The sequence below is a fragment of the Xenopus laevis genome, chromosome 1S, assembly GCF_017654675.1.
Source record: "Xenopus laevis strain J_2021 chromosome 1S, Xenopus_laevis_v10.1, whole genome shotgun sequence".
NCBI classification, from domain to species: Eukaryota; Metazoa; Chordata; class Amphibia; order Anura; family Pipidae; genus Xenopus; species Xenopus laevis.
In genome coordinates, this window is record NC_054372.1 from 123,050,865 (window position 1) to 123,075,483 (window position 24,619).

Here is a 24,619-nt window from a genome sequence, read left to right on the forward strand (position 1 = left end):
GGATCTGGGTGCAGAGCTATCACTCTGCATCTTTTTTAACTCTGTATCTATGAAATCTATGAATGCTTTAAAACACCTTTTTTTCTGTCTAAAAATATCCTTTTGAGCCGTCTAAGTTCATATTCATCATTTAGAATATCGACTTGTGCATTTCATTAAGGGAAATGTTTGCTAATTAACTTTACCAGAATAAACGCAGGCGTTCCTAGGGAAAAAAAATAGTAAAGGCAGTTGTCAAAGTAATGAGTGACTAAGGATTAAATGAAATTGTATACCCTGAAATAGAATAGCCAGTAGAATTAGAAGTCATTTACTGGAACATAATTTGATTTGCATTAAGGGAAACTGTTTTTGCACTGTACATTCCAACTCAAACTGGCTTAGCCTTTTAGAAACAAAAGACATTAAGATTCTTTTTTTTCTTTTGTAAGTTGAGAAAGTACCTACAATCTTATAATTACAACAATTCATGTTTTTTCTTTTGTCACTGTGTGTAATGAAAGCCCCATGTGCATAATACTTATGTGCGTATATGAAACAAGGGAAATTATTCTTGGTACGTGAAGCTTCTGTGGGAATAGATTATACTGGGCTAGTTATATGTAATCCTATCAATGCATCTGTGATACACGTATAAATATCGTAAAAAAAAAAATATAGTAAAAATGACTTGGCCTTTGCCATGTAGGAAGTGTTTTTGAATCATGTTATATGTGCAAAATTTCCATATTTTAGCAATTTAGTACAGGTAGGTAAGTGCTTTGACTTAACCACTTGCAATGAAACTGGGAGCTGCCTATTTTTAATACTATATAAAATAATAGAATATAAAGTAGCTTTATTAGCTGTAAAGTTGTCTACACAATTACGAATTTTTAGAGCTAAATATGTATTGATACTTTAGTTGTATCTTTCAGTTTCATTTTGTAAGTTTAGTTAAGCATCTTGTACCATATATAATTAAAATAATAATATTTATATGAGAATTAAATTCATGAAAGCATGTTAACTAGTCCTGGCTTTTTGAAGGTATGGGATCAGAAAACAAGATATCCAAAAAGCTCTGAATTATGGGATGGCCATCTCCCATATACTTCTTTTTAATAAATATTAAATACCATTTTTTCAAAATTAATTGCTATTTCTCTGTAAAAAAAAAAAAAAAAAAAAAAAACTTTACCTTTTATTTGATTGTAACTAAGCTGTATGAATTCATATTTGTGGTAAAACTATTTTATTGGGTTCACTTAATGTTTAATATCTCTTATGCGCTTAAGGCTTTGTGATAGAAATTACGGAGAGATCTTTTATCCATTCAATCCCATGCCCCAAGCTTTCTGAATAATAGATCTCTTACCAGAATATGGGTAATATGACGCAGGTCAGCTTCTGGGAGGTGTCCTAAAATATGTAAAATAGCTTTCTGGGGCACAGAACATGTGGGTTTGGGTTATCTAAATTAGCTATGTAGGCCAGAGTAAAGTTGTAGTCGTATACTGAAGCAGACCATACACAAATAGATTTTGTACCATGAGCTTTCTGTTTTATGCTGGGCCATCAGTCAACACTGATATCCATATAGTGTGGTTCAATGTGGGGATCGACAGTATTGAACATTTCATTTGCCTGTCAACCAGGTCATGGTGCATCGGCAGAATTAACTGGGAAGCTCATTTGGACACACGTGCCAATACTTTTTGTAATTTGCACACAATTAGCAGGATATATTGTCATAGTAGGGATGGTGTCACTGCCAATGGACGAGTGAACTCGGCACTAAGAAATGCATTGGTACATAATTTACTTGGCCAGTCAGTAGCACATATAACCCACCCATGGAACCGACTGGGACTAGTACTTGCACACTGTTCTCCAGATAGGGTTGTCACCTTTTCTGGGGCCGGAAACTGGGCAGGAAGGGGGGGGGGGCGGAGGTGACGTTGGGGGCAAGACTGATGATGTGGTGATCAGTGATTGGATGGGTGGCAACCCTATCTCTAGAGGTAGATTACTTTTCTGCTTTCTGAAGTACCTTTTGTGAATGGCGTCAGAGCATGATCAGATTGACTTAACCTTGACCAAATCATTGTCCTTCGATGAATTCTTTGCTCCGCTAGCTGTCTTTGTTCATGATGGGACCTGCTTCCATGTTGTACACTGATAAGGGCCTAATCATGCAAATAAAAGTATAGATTTTATTGCTGAATTCATATATTTTTATAGATTTATATTTATATGATCTATATTTTTTATATAGGTTTTAGTTCTAATTAGGTAGATGTGAATGGTACGTAGCCAGTTCTTATACAGTATTTAGCATAACCAGTTTCTTACTGAGCTTGGCTAATGAAGCAATTCTGTGTGCTCTCATTTCTCACTAAAACAGTGGAGACACCACAAAGCTCTCAAGTGAGGACTCCTAGGAGTAGTGTGCAGCCACAGGGGAACAGTGTGTGTCCTGACGTGTCTGGATAACATGGCAGTGTTGCTCGTTGTAATGTGATAGGCTCGGCTTTGTTCATGTTTTTTGAGTGTCCTTTTGACACCGCTAATGACTGAGAATATAAAACGATGCCATATTGACAAGCTCGGTCTACTCCCAGAGTAAATTGCATAAGATATTTGAGACGCTTCAATGATTCCTCCCCTTACATTTTAATTGCTACTATGAAAATGCGTGCTCAGACGGTAGGCTGCACTGGGCTGAATCATGGCTTGCATAGACGCTCTTATTACAATGTACCCATCCTCCCTGTAAACACTTCTGTTGACTAAGTGGATGTTCCTGAATTACAACCCTTCACTCCTATGTTGCCACCCACATCCTTTATTGAAATGGATGAAGGATTTAAAGAGTGTGAGAGGTTGCCAGCGCTGGAGTGTTGTTAGCTCTTATGTACCTTATGAGCTGTAACAAGCCTCTGAGGAGAGAGACCAGCAATTATGGAATTGTTTTTAACCCTTTAAAAAAAAAAAAAAAAACGTGCAGTGTAATCTGAAGCGGAGGGGTGAAACAGATAGGCTTTCAGTGTTTGTGAACTACCATTCCCAGCATGCTTCAGCAAAAGGCGATGGCCTAAGCAAATTTTGCTCATGTATTTCTTATATCTAGACTGCTCTAAAACATATACATTTGCCCTGTTGGGATTTAATATGCCCAATGTAGTTTGGTTAATGAATTATGTTATTTGTTGAAACTACCCTGAAATGCATTTTTTGCCAGTTTACATTTTACATTGGGATCTTTTGGAAACTTGTATCCAGAAACCTATATTTTTCATTGGGTCCTATTTCAACAAACCTTTATTATTGTTTGCATGCTTGCCATCTTTGGAATATTGAATTTTTTTTTTTTAGAGATCCCATTTTTGCTGTTGCTGGAAATACACACACCCAACCAAAACAATTCAATTTTAAAGAATATTAAATAATAAAAAAAGTATTTAAGAAATCAGTAGGATTGGTTTGCCTCCAATGAAGATTTATTTACAGTGGTGTGAAAAACTATTTGCCCCCTTCCTGATTTCTTATTCTTTTGCATGTTTGTCACACAAAATGTTTCTGATCATCAAACACATTTAACTATTAGTCAAAGATAACACAAGTAAACACAAAATGCAGTTTTTAAATGAGGGTTTTTATTATTTAGGGAGAAAAGAAATCCAAACCTGTGTGAAAAAGTAATTGCCCCCTGAACCTAATAACTGGTTGGGCCACCCTTAGCAGCAATAACTGCAATCAAGCGTTTGCGATAACTTGCAATGAGTCTTTTACAGCGCTCTGGAGGAATTTTGGCCAACTCATCTTTGCAGAATTGTTGTAATTCAGCTTTATTTGAGGGTTTTCTAGCATGAACCGCCTTTTTAAGGTCATGCCACAACATCTCAATAGGATTCAGGTCAGGACTTTGACTAGGCCACTCCAAAGTCTTCATTTTGTTTTTCTTCAGCCATTCAGAGGTGGATTTGCTGGTGTGTTTTGGGTCATTGTCCTGCTGCAGCACCCAAGATCTCTTCAGCTTGAGTTGACGAACAGATGGCCGGACATTCTCCTTCAGGATTTTTTGGTAGACAGTAGAATTCATGGTTCCATCTATCACAGCAAGTCTTCCAGGTCCTGAAGCAGCAAAACAACCCCAGACCATCACACTGCCACCACCACCATATTTTACTGTTGGTATGATGTTCTTTTTCTGAAATGCTGTGTTACTTTTACGCCAGATGTAACGGGACACGCACCTTCCAAAAACTTCAACTTTTGTCTCGTTGGTCCACACGGTATTTTCCCAAAAGTCTTGGCAATCATTGAGATGTTTTTTAGCAAAATTGAGACGAGCCTTAATGTTCTTTTTGCTTAAAAGTGGTTTGCGCCTTGGAAATCTGCCATGCAGGCCGTTTTTGCCCAGTCTCTTTCTTATGGTGGAGTCGTGAACACTGACCTTAATTGAGGCAAGTGAGGCATGCAGTTCTTTAGATGTTGTCCTGGGGTCTTTTGTGGCCTCTCGGATGAGTTGTCTCTGCGCTCTTGGGGTAATTTTGGTCGGCCGGCCACTCCTGGGAAGGTTCACCACTGTTCCATGTTTTTGCCATTTGTGGATAATGGCTCTCACTGTGGTTCGCTGGAGTCCCAAATCTTTAGAAATGGCTTTATAACATTTGAAATTGAACTCAGGTGTGATAAACCACAGTTAAGTTATTTTTTAACAAGGGGGGCAATCACTTTTTCACACAGGCCCATGTAGATTTGGAGTTTTTTTTCTCCCTTAATAACGTAAACCTTCATTTAAAAACTGCATTTTGTGTTCAATTATGTTATCTTTGACTAATAGTTAACAGTTTTTGATGAGCAGAAACATTTAAGTGTGACAAACATGCATAAGAATAAGAAATCAGGAAGGGGGCAAATAGTTTTTCACACCACTGTAAATGAGAGAACATTTTAAAGAGAAAAAAAGGAAGCCATGTAAAATGTGAATTAAAAAAAAAACTTTAAAAAAATGTGAATTTTTTTAAAGTTAAGTCTATGGATGGTCTTCCCATACGTCGAAGCTTTCTGGATAATGGATCCCTTGCCTTTGTTTTCTCCTTTGCTATATTTACATTATCATTTACTGCTGTATTAACTTAAAAAGCATAACATGTCTTGTTTATGGACTTTGCACGCTGGGACTGTGATGAGGTTTTGTTGTGCTCAATTCCAGTTCTGCTCAGTTCGTTTTATTTACATCGCCATTACCTGAATGTATGGTTCTGTGCTGTTCTCCAGAGAAATTACATTTGTTTATTCAATGTGTAGTGCATATCAATTAGTCTTGAGATATGATTATGTTGTCTGAATTGGTACTGTGCAGCTTTTGTGTTTTCTGTAAGCACAATACAATATATTCTGATCTTGTGAACTCAAGTTCTTGTAATATTTTATTTCCTGTCTGCAAAAGATCCCCAGGTTGTTCTACATTTTTTAAAAATTCTTTAGCTGGTGAATGTGCCTACTATAGCACTTCATCTGATTTGAAATGAGCATTGTTTTCCTCTTCTGGGTGAAGAACCCGATCGGTTGTCTTTTATTTTTTATTTTTTTGTCCTGACATGGATGGATATATTGGTGAGTAATGACATAGATTCATTATTTGAGCATTTGACCAAATCAATGCATGACAGGGAGCAGTTCCCATGAAGATATACATTTGTTGATTTTATCATTGGTCACACAGCAAACATCTAGCCAACTTTTGGCTCATGCTTAGCAGATAATAAATATGCTGATAAATTGACAGTATGGAAATATAATGTGCGATAAGGGTGACTAAGTGAAATCTTTTCTTTGCTGGTTTTGCATTGCTTTTTCTTTAACTGTTCTATATTGACCTGGACTAGATGATTAAACTGTGACCATTCCAGCCTGAAACGGTAAACAGCCCTTTGTAAACATTTTATCATCGGTAACTGCATTATTGCTGGTTTTTAGTCTGCTAGCTTGTGAAATGTAACTATAAGGCATTTATTGTGGTTTGTTGTATTTTACAGGTTCCAAGGAGGGAAGAAGCGCACCAGCACAGCCAGGCAATGCCTTTAACACATTTATTTGCAGAAGTATTCGAAGCACAAGCTTTCGGGGACCAACCCCTTCCGCATGTTTGCTTCCCGAAAGTTTGTGCTTTGAATACTTCTGCAAATAAATGTGTTAAAGGCATTGCCTGGCTGAGATGGTGTGCTTCTTCCCTACTTGGAACCTGTTACTGTGTTGGACTTGGAAGCAGCCTGGGATATGGACGCACCCAGCATTAAGAAGTAAGTGGTGTGCTGCAAATCAAAAGGTGTAGTTCTATTTCACCACACAACACAATAACTGGCAATCAAATGCCAAAAGAAAATCCAAAGCTGTATTACCTGTAAACAAAACACTAGGAATAGGGAGCACCAATGTATTGGACTGGTAATAACACTTTTTTTTGTTCTTATATCCTACTGCTTCTGCTATCATGTACCTAGTCTTGGCTTAGACTTAAATGTAACTGCATCATCTAGTGGTCAAACATTGTCCATGCTATATATATAGTTCACCCTTGGAAAGTCCCAATGAGTTTTCTATGTCTTTGGTTTTCCCATTAACCAATTGTTTCCCAAACTGTGGGTCTGGACTCCTTAGGGAGTGCCTTAGCTGGCTAATCATAGACTAAAGACTATTAAGGGACAAGTGATTGCCGTTTTCTGTCAAAATATTCCTCCTGAAGCCCATCTTGAAGGTCAATTAGAGCATGATTTTCTTTGTAACCTTATGGTCTAAGGGGCCCCCATGCAAAATGTTGGGCCTCAAAGAGCAGCTTGAACTGAATAAGTTTGAAGACCATTTTTTAACCTGATCCTGACGAACACTGATAACTAGAAACTCGGATGAAGTAATTCTACCTTTTTATAGTCTCACTTTTATATTTTTTGGCTAAATAAAATTTGTCCTTTACAGTGGCATGATTAAAAAGTGGCACACGCAATATGTACCTCTGGAACAGAGCTGGGTCTGTGCTATAGATGTTTAATTGTTCCTCAGTATTACTTGTATATGCTAAAATGGCATGGGGCCTGTTTGTAGAATTCCATGTCACAAGCACATTCCAGGCTATGAAGTGGAATGAAAAGAATGTAAACATTGTCTGTTTAAAATTATATCGGAAAGGACAAATGTGAATGCGTTCAGAGACGTGAGCATATCTATGGTGTCCAGTGTACCCTGGAGGATTGTGCCCCTCATATGTGACAGTCATATGCTGAAATGGGATATCTACAACGTTTCTGGAAGCAGACTATAATTTCAGTTGAGGAAGAGATCATACCAGAATAAAAATAAATGTGCTCACAGCCTCATATCATGAGATTTTACTCAGATCGTACTATATATTCAGACTTCTGCCCTTATCATGACCACCTATTTTATCTATGAATCAGTTTAAGATTTTGTTTGTGTTTAAAGGTATGTTTTTTTTGTTATATTTATTTTATGATATTGCATATTTCACATATTCCTCATAGCCCACTGCTTACATCTATCATTTCTCTGAAGAGTAACAGTGCCCCCAGTGACCAATTTGCTTTTCCTTCAGGTTGATTAAATATATGGAAACTTTTATGTGTATACTTGTCACAAAATACACGTTAATTTCCATTGAATTGTCAGCGCTCAGAATGCATATTCGTGTTCAATGAAATGCGGTTATTTTATTATTCCAGAGTTCTTCTGTATCCCCGTCTGCAAGTTTCAGAGCTGCAGAAAAACATCGGAATTCAACAGATTATTCCTCAGAAAGCAAAAAGCAGAAGACTGAAGAAAAAGATATTGCAGCTCGTTATGTGAGTAGCTAATTTATGTGAATTTACTGATGGGGGTTTCTTGCATGTCTCTTCCTGAGGGACAGACGTTTAAGGAATTGTGTCTTTCCCGCTGCAACTTTAAGAGATGTATGTGACACCTAGGTCTCAAGTTCATTTAGCCACAGAAACAGGCTATTAAAGTTATTGCAAACACCCGTTAACATAATTCTGTGTTTTATTTTTTTTATGGTTTCACTTAATCCCGATCGCCGAGCGTGCATTTTATCTTTGACAAACACACATGTTTAAAGGAGCGTAAAGAAGCCTAAATATTTCCCAAGGGTGTATTTGTGTAAGACCGAACATAGCCAAGAGTTTGTTTAGGGAGTAGTTAGTATAGTTCATCTGCTGTGGCTGTTTACTTTGTCATCAATACGTCGCAAAATCACACTAACAGTTCTTTTTTTGCTTCTGTATGTTATATAGCCTTTAAGTTGTTATTTTTTGCCCCTGATCTTAAGCAAAGTCGATTATTTATCCACTGCATGACAGTTCTGTCTCAAGTGAATGGCAGCAGTTATTCCTCTTAGCATCTATTGAAGTTTGGTTGGCTATGCAAGCAAATCATTGCCATTTGGCTAGCAAGATATATGGCTGAATCATGCATTATACAACTGCACAGCCCATGTCTCTCTGCACTGAAGGTTATGACACACAGTGCTTTTTAATTTTCTCTTAAGAAAACCAGCTGCATTATAAAGTTGGGAATTGTCATGGGTTGCTTCCCAATGACAGCAGTGGGAAGAGGGCTATCCACTGCACTCTGTGAACCCTGCATGTAAGCCATAGCTTTGGTAAGCTGCCACAGATTTGTACGGTGGCATAATTATGCTAAATTTTATATATGTATGCTGTAAAAAAAGTTGCCAGGCTATTAGATGCTTGAGGTACATTAATAAGTATATCTTAGTTTGACTTAAAACCTGATCAGTGGTGCACGCAAGCTGTAGCAATTCCTCCGTAAATATTAAGAGGGCTGATTATTAGTATTATTCTAAAATAGTAATTAGTGCATCCTAATTATTATGGATAATTTATTGATATTATTGATATTGGTGGCACCACAAAAAAAATCTTCAGAGGGACCTGGTTCACAGACGTTCCTTGCATTCCCCGCTCCCAGCCTGCTTGCACCAGGTAATAAAAGAAAACAATTGGTGAGGGGGAGTATTTCTAAGACTATATAGAGTAAACAGACCCCCTGCAGGTTGTGCTTCCTCTAATTACGCCACTGATCGATATTACCAATGACTACTGTTTTGTTTTGTTTTATGAACCATGCCAAAACATAAAGCTCCTTTAAAGAGTAACCATTATTTCCTATTTAAAAATTCCGGCACAAAGAATAATTGTCCAAATCCTATTTAAATAGTATCAGATTTAATGATCATGTCCTGTTTGACTTAGAAAAAAAATTATTGTATTCTAATAAAGTTGAAATAGTGTAGGTACAGGAGTACAGTAAAGTGAATGCATGCGGCATCAGATGTGTAAAAAAAATAAAAAAAGGCCAAGGAAATTTCACCCAGTGATTTTCCAACAATGAGCAACTACCACGTCTTGCTGAGGCAGTATATTTCCCATCTATTTCTGTCGGAGGCATTGACAGGTGGAGTGGGGCATTATGACTGCTACGGTTTATCACCAAAGGGACAGTGGCCGTTTTACCATGTACCATTAGATTACATGCTATAATGCTTTTCAACATAATCGCTCAAGTGTGAAGGTCTGTGAATGACTTCTGGTGACAGGTAAGTTGTACGTGTATTACAACCAGCCACTGCCAGCCTCTAGGAACACTGTGTTGGCCTTTCCACTGGCCATTTCTGTAATTGGTGAGAAGCATTTCAGTGGGCTATTAACCTTTAAATGACCCGATTTACCTGATGATGAAATGGACCAATCATGACAATTTGGAGACACCCAGGCGGACCCAAATGCCCAACCTAAGAGAACCAACTTAAAAGAACAGTAACACAAAACATGAAAAAGTATTGACAATATAATGTACTGTTGCCCAGCCCTGGTAAAACAAAAGTGTTAGCTTCAGAAACACTACAATAGTTTATATAAACAAGCTGAGGTATAGCCATGGGGGCAGCCATTCAAGCACAGGATACTCATAAGATAACAGATACCTTCTGAAGAATCTCATTGTATACTACAGAGCTTGACTGTTATCTGATGTGTATACTTCGCCCTTTCTCCTTTTTCAGCTTTGAATGGCTGCCCCATGGCCACACAGCAGCATGTTTATACAAAGTATAGTAGAGTTTGGTGGTAAAACCAGTTTTACCACTGCAGCACAACACTACATTATATTTTGATTAATCTTGTTTTTTTGGTGTTACTGTTCCTTTAAGTATGGTATAAGCATCCAAAAAGGACACTATGAATGTTACATGTTAATATGGGGGCCATGGGGGCAGCCATTCAAGCACAGGATACTCATAAGATAACAGATACCTTCTGAAGAATCTCATTGTATACTACAGAGCTTGTCTGTTATCTGCTGTGTATACTTCGCCCTTTCTCCTTTTTCAGCTTTGAATGGCTGCCCCGTGGCCACACAGCAGCATGTTTATACAAAGTATAGTAGAGTTTGGTGGTAAAACCAGTTTTACCACTGCAACACAACACTACATTATATTTTGATTAATCTCGTTTTTTTTGGTGTTACTGTTCCTTTAAGTATGGTATAAGCATCCAAAAAGGACACTATGAATGTTACATGTTAATATCTATATTCATGACTTCTGATGTATTATATTTAGTTTTTCTTCAAGAAGTAAATAAAGGTGCTAACTGTCTTTCACTTAACAGTTATTTTAAAGGTTTTTTTTTGTTTTTTGCAGGACAGTGATGGAGAAAAAAGTGATGATAACCTGGTAGTGGATGTTTCCAATGAGGTGGGTGTTTTGCCTAGAATTATGCTTAACCCTAAGATTTTGTTGGATTATAATATGAAGGTGGTGTCATTTTGATGGACGTGCTTAAGACACCATTTAGTGACCACACAACTTCTTGTTTTCAGGACCCTTCTTCTCCCAGAGGAAGCCCAGCACATTCTCCAAGGGAGAACGGCTTGGATAAACCAAGGCTTTTGAAGAAGGATGCCCCAATCAGTCCAGCCTCCATTGCCTCATCCAGTAGTACCCCTTCTTCAAAATCCAAAGAACACAGCCATGTAAGAAAGTGGGACTCTAACATTAGTCTCAACTGGGGTTTTATGTAAAAAAAAAAAAAGACTTCTTTGAAGCACCTACTTTAGGCATCCCATTGTGTAGGGTCTGTAGCTATTGTACGCATATTTTATATGTCTAGGCAAAATTTGTTGTACCAGTAGTACAAACATAAACAGCTGTAATTTGTGCTAACTAGCTATTCAGACAATGCATGGGTTATTACCCAGCTGAAAAAAAAGTTTTTAAATTACCACCTTCTGTTACTGGAGTAGGAAATGCCTGATAGCACAGGTGCTTTTCAGCCTGAAACTACTCCCCATCCTTAAAAGAAAATAGTAATTTGCAGTTGGACATGTTTTCACGTGCCTTAAACAATTACACTTAACAGGTGAATTTATCCATTCATACTCTTCTATCAGCCCAGTCATAATGGTACACTCCCATGTTATTAATATATACCTGAAAGATCTGATTACGAAAGCACATATGTAATGACACTTCCATTAGGGTTGTTGACTTATGCTGGGTGAATGTTTGAGGTTTTCAGCCATGTAAGCCAAAAAGTCAATAAACTGTTTACTTTTGGGAGGATGCAGACTATTTAATGTGTTGGTGTATTCCACCTTTTTTGTTAGTAACCATGTAAGGCTGGTGGATTTTTTTTTTATGTAATGTAAAGACAAGGGATTCTAGATTAAAGGTTAGTTTCTTGATATGCAAGTTTCTTTACGTATACCTTTTTTGTATCTTTTATTTCTTTTGTCCCTAAAGAATGAGAAGTCCACGACTCCTGTTTCAAAATCAAACACACCCACACCACGAACTGATGCTCCTACACCTGGCAGCAACTCGTCTGGATTGCGACCTGTTCCTGGCAAGCCACCAGGTGTTGATCCATTAAGTAAGACATGTTATTTGTTTGACCTCTATATAGATTATTTATGGGTAGAACTGTGCTGGTTTCCAAGGAACAAACTTGGAGACTTTTATAAAAGAGACGCACAATGGATGTTTTCTTATTTATACCTGAGATTACTGGAACCACAGGAAGCAAGAAGAATATATTAGGCTAATGTAACTTATGGTGGGTCCTTTGCCTACACTTTTTGACTGACTCTTATGGCTCCCATTGATTTCAGTTGGGCTATTTGGAAGTACTGACCCTTAACAGTGGGGAAATAACTTAAACAAAAACATTATAATTTTTGATACATTTTTGCTTATGCTAATGATTTGGAAGGCATTGTATGTATTTTATTTTTTACCAGTTTTATCAATGGTTTAAATACTTAAGTCTTTAAACAGCAGGTCTTCGGACACCTATGGCTGTTCCGTGCCCTTATCCAACCCCATTCGGGATTGTGCCACATGCTGGGATGAACGGTGATCTGACCAGTCCAGGACCTGCTTATGCCAGTCTTCACAGCATCTCCCCACAAATGAGTGCGGCGGCTGCTGCAGCTGCGGCGGCTGCTGCTTATGGAAGATCCCCTGTGGTAAGAATTCTAGATTTATACTTTATTGCTCTGTGCACCGTGCAGTGCTATTTTAAAGGGAGCGTTCACCTTTAATATAACTTTTAGTATAATGTCTCCAATGACCTTCTGGGACAACTGCCATTAATTTATAGTGTTTTTTCATTTATTTAGCTTTTTGTTTAGCAGCTCTTAGCTCAGTTTAGAATTTCATCAGCTATCTGGTTGCTATCGTCTTATTTACCCTAGCAACTAGGCAATGGTATTGATTGAGAGATTGTAACATCAATAGGTGAGACAATAGGGGAAAGACATTAAATGAGAAGGAAAGGTTAAAACTAAGTAAGCCTTATATGAAAGGTCCACCTAAATATACCAGTTAACCCTCAAAGTAGTGCTGCTCGGAGTCCTCTGTCAAAAGAAACACTGAATTTATTTCCTTCTATTGTGTACTCATGGGCTTCTGTATCAGACTTCCTGCCTTCAGCTTAAACCTCATTGCCTCGGCGTGAGCATGCTCAGTTTGCTCCTCTTCTCTGCTGTAATCTGAGCCCAGAGCTATAAGTGAGCAGGGAGACACTCAGGCAGGAAGTGATGTCACACCAAGCTAATACTACAGCTGCTATCCTAAACAAACAGAAAGAGCTTCTAGAGCTTTTTACTCAGGTATGGTAAAACATTCTACAGAATAAATAGAGTATTCTAACTTGCACTATTGCAGATAATCCATTGGCAATAAAATGCCTTTGCAGCTTTCTTTCTCCTTTTTAAGAATATTATAGTGATTTTCTTAATTTGATATCCATGCTTTAGGTTGGTTTTGACCCACATCACCATATGAGGGTTCCTGGCATACCTCCTAATCTCACAGGCATCCCAGGTGGAAAACCGTAAGTAATTTACAAAATGCAGCATATTGCAAGATGTTGGTGGTAGCCTTTTTTGTTTCTTCTATCCAGTTTTCTTTGAGGCAGATCTTACTTTATATTTTTCCTGGGCAAAACACTATACTGCTTCAGTGGATTCTTATAACATTTTTTGCTAGATATTTTAGTGATAAACAACATACTCATGGTTTATTCATCATATTTCCATTTTGTCTTAGAAAAAAAAAAGGAACACATTTCTAAGTAAAAGTTTTATGGCATTTTGAATATTTAATTAGTTTAGGGTGCCATGTGAGGGGTTGTTTTTCCCTCTTAATTGTATTTTTTATTTTATTGTACCTTTCTTATATGCTGTTTTAGAAATAATTGGCAAGCTGAAGCCCAGTAGAGAGCATAAAATCAAAGCACAGACTGCTGTTATGCTTGAGAGGGTCATGATGTTAAACTGTGATTAGGAAGGAGTGCAGGATGAACAGAAGATGAACCCTAATGAAGATCTGCTTCCTTTAGAACTCAGAAAAGGAAATGCAGATCTGAAAAACAAATTATTATAATTGTATATATTTTTAATTTATGTCTGGCTTGTACAGCATCCTTGCTGTTTAATGCAGTGTAAGCCAGGCACTGAGGAAAATCATTTTGGAAATGTAGTTTTACAGTTCTGCCCTTTGTCTAATGAAGCTACTGGGACATTTCAGCAGAAGCAGTGCGACGTGCTAACTTGTTTCTGTGATGAGGCCTCGTTTTGCTTCCATATTCTCTGCTCCAATTCTTAGTGCTACGAATGATCAGTTTGTAAGTTGTTACAGGGTGTACTGTCCTAAAATGATTTGGCTTGCTCCGATTTATCTTCTTTTATACTCCTCAAAATGTATAGTATGCATGGTATGGAGGCATCATATTTTAACATATATCTCCTTCTAGATTTACATGTGTATTCTTTGTTCCTAAGTTGAGGTTTTATTTATTCTTCCTTCTCTTTAGGGCTTATTCATTCCATGTAAGTGCTGATGGTCAAATGCAGCCAGTCCCTTTCCCTCCTGATGCACTTATAGGACCAGGCATTCCAAGACATGCGCGACAGATAAACACACTAAATCACGGGGAGGTGGTGTGTGCAGTTACCATCAGTAACCCAACGAGACACGTATACACTGGTGGGAAGGGATGTGTCAAAGTCTGGGACATCAGCCATCCAGGGAACAAAAGCCCAGTTTCTCAGCTGGATTGCCTGGTAAGTGGAACTCAATAAAGAACATCAACTGATGTGACTGACACATTGGGAGGCACATTTATCAAGGGTCCAATTTTTCCCGTCAGGAAGGCTGCAAACAACTCCAAATTGATCCCTGGATGTCTCCTAATGACTTAAACAGCAATTGGCAGGTTTTAGGTGGTGAATAGTCGAATTAGAGTTCTTAAATGAAAAACTCGAATCAAATTTGAATAACTCCCTAGACGAATTTGACCCTTTTGACCATAAAAAAACGTAAAAATTCAAATTTTCAATTCAACACTTGATAAATCTGCCCCATGGTGTACCATAGCCCTTAGTACTATAGAACAGTAACCGCTTTCAAACACTTGGCTTATGCACAAAGAAAGTCTTATAAGATATATAACGGCTTGATACTGGCTTCTCGTCATTTTTGCTAAATTTTGATGCTGCTAGTCCACGTTCCATGTTGTTTTCTTGCAAGACAATATGAGACTGAATGGAGGTTGTTGGGAAGAGATAATAAGGTATTGATAAGTATAAGTAAAAGAATACAGGGATAGTGAATCTTCAATAATATCTGTATAGCAATTAAGGAATTATACTATTAATATATATAATTTTACTATTACTTCTATATCTAGGTTGTATGGAATGGCTGTCATTTTTTTTTTTACTTCATTAATTGTTTGTCTTCATGGTTTTACCTTTTTTTCCCACACTTGCAGAACAGAGATAACTACATACGTTCCTGCAGATTGCTTCCTGATGGACGCACTCTTATTGTGGGAGGGGAAGCCAGCACGTTATCCATTTGGGACCTGGCAGCTCCAACTCCACGTATAAAAGCAGAACTGACATCATCTGCTCCAGCCTGCTATGCTCTGGCCATCAGCCCTGATTCCAAGGTCTGCTTCTCCTGCTGTAGTGATGGCAACATTGCAGTCTGGGATTTGCACAACCAAACACTTGTAAGGTATGCACAACTAATTATTTGCCGTAAGAACTGTGCAATACATATCAATACTATTTCATATTACTATAAAAGCAAGCTAAAGTCTTGCAGGCCAAGGTTACACAGGGTGTTTTTTCCACTGCAATTAAACACCAAGTGAGATCATCAGAAGTGTGACCAAGGGAAGGTAGAACTCACCTGGCTTGAGTTTGACTAACTTGTGATCAGGGCCGGATTTACCCTCCTTGCCCCCCTAGGCCCAGCTACTGTGCCGCCTCCCCCCCCCGCACGCATTTTCTGGATGTGAATCTTTTTCCAATCAGGACATTTATGCAAAAGTGGATCAGATGGATCAACTAGCAGTTAGGCTTGTTTGAGATATATCTATATATATTCTCTATATATAGACACCTTTTTATACATAGATGCAGAGAGAGATGTGTCCCTTGTTTTGATAAGTTTGTCAATTGTGCTACAGTGGGCAGCCGCAGCATCAGTTAAATATTTATTATAAAATAAAAAAGTCAAATCTTGGCAGCATCATAATCTTTGTAGTTCCTATTTCTCAGCAGACATTATCCCTTATAATACATGAGTGATACTCCGAGTTCCCTGTATAACTCAGCTTGCAGCCTTGTGCCTTTATATGGTCACAGAACAACCCCTCAGTGACTCCTAATATCCTTATCATTTACAGTAGGGGGTACATTATCCCTTATAATACATGATGATACTCCGAGTTCCCTGTATAACTCAGCCTGCAGCCTTGTGCCTTTATATGGTCACAGAACAACCCCGTCAGTAACTTCTAATATCCTTATCATTTACAGTAGGGGGTACATTATCCATTATAATACATAAGTGATACTCAGAGTTCCCTGTATAACTCAGCCTGCAGCCTTGTGCCTTTATATGGCCATAGAACCCCCTCAGTGACTTCTAATATCCTTATCATTTACAGTAGGGGGTACATTATCCCTTATAATACAAGAACTGAAATGGTTTTCATTTTGTAGGAAGCAGGAAAGGGACATAAAAAAATCTGTAACAGGTTTAGAAGTTAGAACACTTGTGATTCTGCACCTCCAGCAAATCTGCAAGTTGACTATGACATATTTCTCTACATGGCCGATATACAGCAGATCTGCAGGGGAAATATTAAATGTACATACCAGCTAAGGAACAGATCAGCTTGCTGGGACACACGCAGCACAGCAGATTCAGCAGCAGCACGAGCACAGAGAGGAGTGGGAGGGGGCGGAGCCACAGCGGGAGAGAGGCTGGAGGAGCAGTCCTAAAGTCAGCTGGATCTATCAGGAGCAGCCGACTTACACAAGATGTTAGGGGGCGCCTTCTTGCCGCCCCTAACATCTTGCCGCCCAGGTTGCATTAGAAAGATCAGAATTACAGCAGCTAAAAAGTAGCAGAAAAACTGCAGAAAAGTTGACTTTACTGTGTAAATGCCAGTAATGTTGCAGGAGAAATAGGTTAATGATATTACAGCTGACCCTGTGCACTTACTGGGCTAAGTACATTATTCTATTGACAGCAAGCTGTTATCACATATATTTTACTCAAGCAGCCTGTCTAACTTTATATAATTTTAGCTACCTCCAAGTATTAAAGAGGCACCCATTAGTAGTGCACAAGCATAAAATAAATTAATGCAGACTAAGGTATTTTTTTTACAGTAGCTTTAATTCAATATAATATTTGATGTGATAAATCAAAATAAGCCTACAATAGATTCCCTTTTATAGGGAGCACGTGATTATGCTGAGCATGCTGGGGCATTAGTAGTATAGCCCTCAGTATTAATATTAGGGATGCACCAAATCCACTATTTTGGATTCGACCGAACCCCCGAATCCTTCTCGAAAGATTTGTCCGAATACTGAACCGAATCCTAATTTACATATGCAAATTAGGGGTGGGAAGGGGAAAACATTTTTCACTTTCTTGATTTGTGACAAAAAGTCATGTGATTTCCCTCCCCTAATTTGCATATGCAAATTAGGATTCGGTTCGGCCAGCCAGAAGGATTTGGCCGAATCCTGGTGAAAAATGCTGAATCCTGGCCGAATCCCAAATCCTGGATTCCTTGCATCCCTAATTAATATGCCTGTCTTTTCCAGACTGTACCTTCTTTTAGCTTGCTGCATATCTGCTCTGCTGTCTTTCTATGTGATCACTTTTTGGATTATTTAACACTTGGGGGCACATTTACTAAGGGTCGAATTTCGAAGTTAAAAAACGTAGAAATTCGACCATCAAATCTTTTCGATCAAAGTAAAAATCGTTTGATCGATCAATTAAATTGTTCGATTCGAACAATTTTTTAAAAAAAATACTTCTAATAATTCTAAAAACGTAGCCAAATACTGCCTATAACAAATACAAATACTGGTTATAACATAGCAATTCGCCAGGTTTAAGGTGGCGAAGTGTCGAAGTTTTTTAAAGAGACAGTACTTCGAATTTCGAATGGTCAAATGTTTTTTCAATTACTTCGAAATTCGAAGTTTTTGAATTCGAAAATTCACTTTGAATTCACTTCGACCCTTAGTAAATGGGCCCCTTGGTCTAAAGTTAAGGATTTATATTTAGTCCGTGTCCAGCACTGAAATATAATCAACGTTGTGGACAGTTATTTGTTATATAGTAAGTGGCAAAATAAAAAAAAAAAGCTGTGCTTACGTGTCACCCCCTTTTTAGGTGCCCACTTACTAGTGGTTTAGCGCTATCCTCAGATAACCTCATTAAGTGAATAATTTAGTATGGGAACTCCTCTCCAGTCTTCCATATTACTGGCGCATGTTTGATCAACTCCAGACCATTTTCTTGCCCTTCAGCTTGCTCAGATGACTAAATTGCAAGTTTGATGATACAGACACCTGATTGGAAAAAATGATTAATTGGTTATAGGCTGTTACTTTTACCTATAGACTGCAAGAATAAACAAAGCTGTGGCAACTTCTATATTAAAAGCACTATATATGACCATTTATAATAAAATAAAGATAATAGTTGCTGATATAGTTGATAATAAGTGATGTCGCACATTTTTAAATACCACATTCTGATTTTGTACTTTTTGATGAGTTTCTATTGAAACAGAAGAAAAACCCCTGAGATTTAATTTGACATCTGTTGAAATCTGTACGCTTGCCTTGTGATTTCTCATATATGGACAACGAAATAGGCCACTGTACCTTTTTTTCTTTTTTTAAATTCCATCTCAAGGTCAGCGTTTTAGTCATTATATTCATAGTTCCTTATGCTGGTATCTCATGACCTGCAGAGCAGCAGTAGCTTGTTATCTTGTGTCTAGCACATTTCCTGTCACTCACTCCTACTTGCTCAGGTATCAGCAGCAGGGCTATCGCCACCATCTTGTTTGATAAATGTTGTTTGTGTCAAGTTTTTAAGCTTGCAGTCCCGTCATCCTGCTGCAGAATAGATCTGTGACGAACATGACAAAAATTGAGGCGGGTTACAATGCACTCTTGGCTGATAGATATTTTGCTTCTTTTTGTCCCTGATATTAATAGAGTATATTTAAATAATTGTAAGTCCTTCTGTATGTGATTTACCAATTCAGATGGCAGCTTATTGGGCCGTGTATGGTGCCACCGACCAAATGATTGGATCAAGGTGGGCATATCTGTGAAAGATGTGCTTTATCATAATTAGGGATGCACCGAACCCCCGAATCCTTCTCGAAAGATTCGGCCGAATAACGAACTAAATCCGAATCCTAATTTGCATATGCAAATTAGGTGTGGGAAGGGGAAAACATTTTTTACTTCCTTGTTTTATGACAAAAAGTCACAAGATTTCCTTCGCCGCCCCTAATTTGCATATGCAAAGGCCGAATCCTGCTGAAAAAGGCCGAATCCCGAACCAAATCCTGGATTCGGTGCATCCCTAATCATAATACACAAGAGGCAGCATGGCATTAGGTATTTGGATACTAGCAAAACATATTTGTTGAAAGACATATGTAATTTCTGACAGTTAAAGAGTTAATAAAGAGGACTTCTACGTAGAGATTGCCATCATTATAAAGAAAATCTGTTTTTTATTATTTCAGAGCAAAGAAACTCCTGCATAATGCATTATCTGTAAACCAAAACTGGGTTGAAGGTTAGGGATTGTTTACACAGAGCTCATTATTTTCAGTTAAGTTAATCCTTCTAATTAACTGGGGGTTTTGGTTAAGTGTGAAAGCAAAACAATTCTTCATTAATGCATTATTTATTACATTCTCTAGCACAAGAGCATTCATTCGAAATAATCTTTAAAAAAAACAAGAAATAAGAGAAGTTTCTTAAAAGATATTAAATATCTGTTATGGAACATGTAGACTCACATCCATATATCACTACTTTCCAGCCTATATATCCCTTGACATTACAAGATTTATAAATAGGCAAAGCTGTGCTTTCCTTCCCCCACCTTATTGTAATGTTCATTGATTTGCAGTACATGAGATTACAGATCTAACCATTTTCCCAGAGGCAGAGGTTTTTAAAAGCCAAACTGCTGCTACCTGATGAAACAACTGATTTGTCTCCCCTTTTCATGGGGTGATTACTCTTAGTGAGCAATAATACAGCATGAGGAGGAAATTATATGGTGTCTGATTAGTGAAGACTTCTTGTTTTTTTTTCTTTGCAGAGGTTAATGTAGCTAGCTTAGGCACTTAAGATAAAAAAAACTGCATTCAAAAATCAAATGGCGATAAAGAAAAGGTCTGGAGTCTCTAAAGCAGAATACTGAGCCTGTTTTTTTCTGCTGTGGTTAAATAAAGTGTCTGGAATACTGAGAAACTAAACAATGTGAACAAGTCCTGTTTTGTTATGTCTTTTTGCATAAATTGTAAAAACATCCATGTATTTGGTGCATCCCAATGCCATAGACATGTCACATATTGATACTTAAATCAAGCCTTGCACTGTAAGTAAGCATTGCTGTATTTCCTGGAAGTCCTGAGGCATTTACTGTTATTTCTCTGAAAATAATTAGGACAGAGATCATCATCCTCTAATTACAGTGGGACCTCAATTTTACATCCCTCATTTTACATTGTTGTTTTGTGCTCCCACCTATCTATTGTGCATAATACATTTCCCTGATTTTACATATTCCTGGGTTTTACATCTTTTTTTTTTTTTTTTTTTCTGGTCCCCTGAAAAACATAAAATGGGGGTTCTCTCTTCTGAATTTGTCTTTCACAAGTACATCTATGGGTATGTTATCCAGAATCCGCGTCGGACTGGAGGGATCCAGGCCCACCGGCCTGCAGCATCTGGGTCCCCCCCATACCTTCCCCTGAGCCCCCTCTCCCCTCATCCCAGCAGCCCCCGCACCTCCCCCACCTTGCACATACCTATTTCTATGTGGAAATGACCCTGTGGGGCAGGGTCAGGGAGGGAGGTAAGCCGCGGCAGTGCAGGGAGTCGGTCTAGGTCGGTCCAATGTGTTTTTTTACCAGTGTCGTGCCAGCCCAATCCAAAATGTTCAGGACCTGGTGGTTTCTGGATGAGGGATCTTTTCTTAATTTGAATCGCTGGTGGTAAAACCCAGGTGTCGCTTTGATCTTCCAAAGTGGCCTGAAGTTGCCTCAAGAGGAAACTTTGTAAGACTGAAGCTACACATGGGTTTTACCACTGGCGATTCACTTTAGCGCTGGTGGGAGATTAGTTGCCTGCAGGTGATTAATCTCTTTTTGAATACTCCAGCTACTTTAGAGTACTGCAGAATACGTTGGTGCTTTACAAATACTCACAAATCATAATATTTGCCAGTTTTGTAGATAACACTCCACTCGGGACACACTGGGCGGTTTGGGGAGTTTTGAAAAATCGCCTGCGCTAATCACACGCGGCGATTCGTTTTCCGAAGTCGCCCGAAGTTTCCTCGTGAGGCAACTTCGGGCGATTTCGGAAAACGAATCGCCGCGTGTGATTAGCGCAGGCGATTTTTCATTTTAGCCAGGCGCAGAGCGAGGGGAGGCATTCGGGGAGAAAAGTCGCGGCGATTAGTCGCCAGGCGACTAAAACTCCCCAAATCGCCCAGTGTGTCCCTACCCTTATGTGCGGCACAGCTACGAAACCTAAACTGCATATCACTTACCATTTCCTTTAACTTCATTAGGTAATGAAAACTCGTTTCTTACTGCTCTCATGCTGAAACAGGGCCAGCCACCAAAGAACTAACTTAAAGAGGATAGAAAGTATCTGCTCCTACTCTAAAGTAGCAGTTTCATCAAAACTGAATTGAGAATACTGTAATTAAGGAGCATTAATCTACGACTTTCTTCTTACTTACCCACCTGTCCTTTCTTCACTCTGTCTTCCTTCAACTGTTGATTTATTATGAACCTGAAAAATCAATATTTGTCTTGAATGGCTGCCCCCAATAGCTACACAGCAGCTTGTTTATATAAACTATAGTTGTGTTTCTGAAGCAAACACACCAGTTTTACCAGTGCAGGGCAACAATACATTATTTATTAATTACTTAAAAACACTTTTCACTTTTTGATGTTGCTATTCCTTTAATGCTGGTTAAGAACCCTGCTCTGTATCCTCACTGCGTGTCTCAATAAAGTAAAAGCAGATACTTCAACTCTTGGGTGAAATTAAATGTGCATTCCCAATTTGGAACTCACCAGAAATGCATTTATGACCTTATATTCACATTTACACATAACCTGAAAAAAAATTGCTTACTCAGCTTCACCATCTATTTTTGTTTTCCCATGATCTCAGGTATTTGAGCTTAGACTGCACTCTCTCAACCCTTGCAAGCTGGTCTTCAGGTGGTACATGGTTGTGACAGTCCAGCAGAATTCTGGGTTGGGGTTAATTCCATTGCAAGAAATTGGGGAAATTAAAAATGATGGATTTCCCAAGACCTGACAATGCATTTCTAGCTTAAAGAAATCAAATTTGTCCTATACTTGCCAGAGGTGAACAAATTTGAAAACAACAAAACTATCCCTCCTTGAGATATGGATTTCTCTGATTTGTCTCTTGTTTTATCGAGATATACATTGTTCATACATCACTCAGCCACGTGTTTTTTTTGCAAAATGCAAAGAGTCCTAAACCAAACATTTCCTTCAGCATTTTTGCAGACCATTAACAAAGGTCATGTCAAATGCGTCAGACGTTTGGGAGTGCACGGTTGGCTGCACTTACAGCACATTTACTTTCTCACTATAGTGTTATCATTCCTTTTCCTTCTGTCACAAAGTGCTGAATGCAGTGTACTTGTATCGTGCAATGTAGGTTTTCCTCAGAAGGAGAAATTCTAAAATCTCAGAAGCACTCAAATGATTAAAGTGGATAGTGGCACTGTTTATCATGGCCATCCATGAGCTTTCGTAGACCGGTTTCTTCTTTGCTTGCCTGTGTCTGGGGACTCGTATAAACACTGCAGATGTTCAGATGAAGCCTTCTTTGAACATTAGAGGAACAATACCTGTTAGACTACTCCATTGAGGTGTTTATTATGTACTTGGCCTTAGTTGAGGCATGTGCAGCTTTATAGCTGTTTATTAAGATATCTGCCCCATACATCTACTGACAGACAAACGGTGCATATTAAAAAGTCTGTTCATTTTAGGAAACTGTACATTACATATCCATTCAAGAGTAGCCTATGTTTGCTTAAGGGAGCTAGCTAGCTCACAAACAAACTTCGGGCAAGTGCATTGGCGCTGGTGTTTTCTCATTATAGCAGGTGGAAGGCATGGGGAAGGCTGTTCAGGCCCCGCAGAAGAGGCGATTAGTCGCAGGCGACTAAATCTCCCCGAATCTGCCCGAACCTTGAACCCTTAGTCCTCTCTGGTGCACTTTTGTATGGCGTAATCCTTTCCATATAATACGACCATTGAACATTTAGGGTATTTTGAAGTCCACTCTCTGCATGTAAATTGTTGCACAGTGCTGCCTTAAAGGGATTCTGTCATGATTTTTACAATGTATTTTTTTATTTCTGAATTGCACTGTTTACACTGCAAACAATTCACGCTACAATAAAAAATTCAATTCCTCAACCAGCAAGTGTATTTTTTTTAGTTGCAGTATTGTTGTGTAGGCAGCCATCTCAGGTCATTTTGGTCATGTGCTTTCAGAAAGAGCCAGCACTTTAGGATGGAACTGCTTTGTGGCAGGCTGTTGTTTCTCCTACTCAATGTAACTGAATGTAACACAGTGGGACCTGGATTTTTCTATTGAGTGCAGTTCTTAGATCTACCAATTAGCTGTTATCTTGTGTTAGGGAGTTTTTATCTGGTTACCTTTCCATTGTTCTGTTGTTAGGCTGCTAGGGGGGGGGCTAGAGAGGGTGATATCACTCCAACTTGCAGTACGGCAGTAAAGAGTGATTGAAGTTTATCAGAGCACAAGTCATATGACTGGGGGCAGCTGGGAAACTGACAATATGTCTAGGCCCATGTCAGATTTCAAAATTAAATATAAAAAAAATCTGTTTGCTCTTTTGAGAAACGGAATTCAGTGCAGAATTCTGCTGGAACAGCACAATTAACTGATGCGTTTTGAAAAAAAAAAATTCCCATGACAGTATCCCTTTAAGAAAAAAAGCTTCGTGCTACAATACCATTTTCTGGTTCTAATGCATACACTATTCAATATGTCAACACAAGATTGTATTAAGCTCCCCATAGACGCGACGATTCTTCTTGCCGAGCGACCGATTTTAAGGAAGCCCGACCAATCCTTAGAAATTATCGTGCGGTTAGTGGGATTCGAACGATCGTACATCTTACGATTTTTCGGCCGACATGTGTCGGGAAATTGATCGGCCAGGTCAAAAAATCTTTGTCGGTCCCAGTGCAATCTATCTGTTTGCAGGGCCAAGCAGGCAGCTCCCCTTTGTTTTCCTGGCAAATTGGTCTTTTTAGTTGATGGTAAATTCGTACGATCGTACGATCGTTCTGAGAAGATCGTGGTCTCACGATCAGGATCTGACCTTTTAAAAATCTCAACATCTATGGCCAGCTTT

At 38.6% G+C, this 24,619-nt stretch overlaps 1 protein-coding gene across 3 annotated transcripts in view; it reads left to right on the top strand.

Annotated features, from left to right (window-relative positions):
- The window catches only part of tle4.S (transducin like enhancer of split 4 S homeolog), a 94,845-nt gene that overhangs the window by 63,623 nt on the left and 6,603 nt on the right, over positions 1-24,619 (top strand). For all 3 annotated transcript variants that reach the window (XM_018235353.2, XM_018235344.2, XM_041580151.1), the window contains 8 exons: positions 7,725-7,844; positions 10,721-10,774; positions 10,900-11,052; positions 11,822-11,951; positions 12,356-12,546; positions 13,339-13,415; positions 14,397-14,646; positions 15,357-15,604. In XM_018235353.2, coding sequence (XP_018090842.1) covers positions 7,725-7,844; positions 10,721-10,774; positions 10,900-11,052; positions 11,822-11,951; positions 12,356-12,546; positions 13,339-13,415; positions 14,397-14,646; positions 15,357-15,604 — 1,223 coding nt within the window. The remainder of the gene's footprint in view (positions 1-7,724; positions 7,845-10,720; positions 10,775-10,899; positions 11,053-11,821; positions 11,952-12,355; positions 12,547-13,338; positions 13,416-14,396; positions 14,647-15,356; positions 15,605-24,619) is intronic.